Source organism: Microtus ochrogaster, unplaced genomic scaffold, assembly GCF_000317375.1.
Source record: "Microtus ochrogaster isolate Prairie Vole_2 unplaced genomic scaffold, MicOch1.0 UNK70, whole genome shotgun sequence".
In the NCBI taxonomy this organism is placed as follows: domain Eukaryota; kingdom Metazoa; phylum Chordata; class Mammalia; order Rodentia; family Cricetidae; genus Microtus; species Microtus ochrogaster.
Window position 1 is genome coordinate 1,930,895 of NW_004949168.1, and position 2,278 is coordinate 1,933,172.

The 2,278-nt window shown below is 52.6% G+C and overlaps 1 protein-coding gene across 2 annotated transcripts in view; it reads left to right on the forward strand.

Moving 5' to 3' along the window:
- The first annotated feature begins 514 nt into the window (after nucleotides 1–514).
- Nucleotides 515–2,278, forward strand: part of Tiprl (TOR signaling pathway regulator) — a 24,872-nt gene continuing 23,108 nt past the window's right edge. For both annotated transcript variants that reach the window (XM_005370106.3, XM_005370107.3), the window contains exon 1: nucleotides 515–727. In XM_005370106.3, the coding sequence (XP_005370163.1) occupies nucleotides 624–727 (104 nt within the window). In that variant the 5' untranslated portion in view covers nucleotides 515–623. The remainder of the gene's footprint in view (nucleotides 728–2,278) is intronic.

Here is a 2,278-nt window from a genome sequence, read left to right on the forward strand (position 1 = left end):
AAGGAGGTGCGCGGTGGAGCCACTATATTGTGTTGGTGCTGGACCTCCTAAACGCTGGGGGCGTAGGGCACGTCCTCATTACCATAACGCACGAAGTGATGAGCAGCTTAGAGGCCTGTATAAGGAGTAGGAGAGACAGGCGGGGGCGCAAGCCTTTAATCCCAGCACTCGGGAGGCAGAAGAAGGTGGGTCTCTGAGTTCGAGGACAGCCTGGTCTATGAAAGCTCGTTCGAGGACAAGATAGAGAACCCCCACCTCAAAACAAAACAAAACAAAACAAGAAAAAAAGGAGTAGGTAAGACACAGAAGCCTGGAGCTCTGGATCGAGAAAGACGTATTCCCCGAACCGCTCTGGGATGACGTCACCGAAAGACTTCCAGGCACGCACCCGTCAGAACGCCCTGGCGCTCTAAGCCCCGCCCCCTAGCGTCACGTAAGACGCGAGTGACGCAGACCCTGCGGCTGTCCCCGGAAGCAAAACCGATAGGGGCGGAAGAGACGGCGGAAGGGCGGGCCCACGGCGCGGCGGCAGGGGGCGGGGCCGGGATGGTAACGGACAAACCCGGGAGCTGCGCTTCAGCGAGGGCCGCGCCGTGACCGCTGCTGCCGGCACCTGCTCTGCCATGATGATCCACGGCTTCCAGAGCAGCCACCAGGACTTCTCCTTCGGGCCCTGGAAGCTGACGGCCTCCAAGACCCACATCATGAAGTCTGCGGATGTGGAGAAGTGAGGCTGCGGGGCCGGGCGGCGGGGAGCGTCTAGCGGGCTGGGTGCAGCTTCACGCGGTTCTCGGGGCCGCAGGTTCGGTCCCTCTGAGCCGACCGTTGAGTGACAACTTTAGGAAATGGTCCTGTCCCCAGCTCGCGACCTCTGCCTCGCTGAAACCGTCGCTTCGCTGGGTTGGACTGAGCGCAGCTGTTTTGGTGGCCTTCCCCCCCCCCCCCCCCCCCCGCCCCTCCTATCTTCTTACCTAAGCCTGCGCCACCTTTCTGGGCGTAACGACCGGTTTGCCTCGGGGCTATGGCTGGACGGTTTTTATGTTCAGCCTCTGGCCTGTGTGGGCTTCTGTGGGTGGGCTCTTGAGATTCGGATCTTGAACCATTAAGTCCCCAGACTTCAGAGTTTGCGAGACCGTTAACATTACTGTGTGGCTGTTTAGGATGAAGATACAGACCCGGAGCGATTTTAGTTTTCTTTTTTCTTTTCTTTTTTTCCTTTTAGCAAGTCAGGTATTGTGAAAAGCTCTCGAGATATGGAAGATGAAAGATAAAGTCCCAAGGAGTTCACAGTTTCGTGAAAGACCGTTATAATTGTGTGCCTTTTGGGGATGAAGATGTATATAGACAGGGCGATTTGAGATGGGGGGGGGGGTCAATGTATCGGGACAGAAGCTTTTTTTGTTTGTTTTTTTTCAAGACAGGGTTTCTCTCTGTGTAGTCCTGGCTTTCCTCTAACTCACTCTATAGACCAGGCTGGCCTCGAACTCACAGAGATCCGACTGCCTCTGCCTTCCGGATGCTGGGATAAAGGCGTGCGCCACTACCCGCCCTGCCTGGGCAGAATCTTGCTCAAGTCTGGGAACTGAGTAGACAAGTAAAGCCCACAGTCAGAGTAAGCTCTGAGCTATTTGGGGATGCCCGAATTGTATCTTGACAAAGTTTTGGGAGCGACCTGGCAGAGTATGCTTGGAGAATTGCCTTCTGTTTTGAACTAGAGTTGGGTTTTATCTGATAGCCACCAGGTGTAGTTTTATCCAGATTGGCAAAGGACATTATGGTTGGCAATGAAGGTTTCTTGGAGGTATTGTAGACGATGGATTGAAGGGCTGGAAGGCTGGAAAGGAGGCCAGAAAGTGATTGGAGGGACGAAGATTATGGAGAAGCTGTGATGGCAGGATCCTATTTAGAGATTTAAAATTTACATATGTAGAAACAGTCTCTGGTTTTTAACATAAATTGTTTCAAATTTTTAAATTAAAAATGTTTTTAATAGACTTATTTTTATTGTATGTGTATGAGTGTTTGGTGCATTTTATGTGGGCCTGGTACCTGAGAAGAGGGGAGCTGGATCCCCTGAAATGAGAGTTATCATAGCAGTAAGCCTCCATAGTGCTGTGTAGAAATAGGAGCGGCGGGCTGCGTCCCGGCACCCGGCCGCCCACATGGCTAGCTCTACCCGAAATAATTACACGGACACTGTGTTCATTTAATCACCGCTTGGCCCTTTAGCTCTAGCCCTTACTGGCTAATTCTGATATCCCGATCAACCCATCTCTAA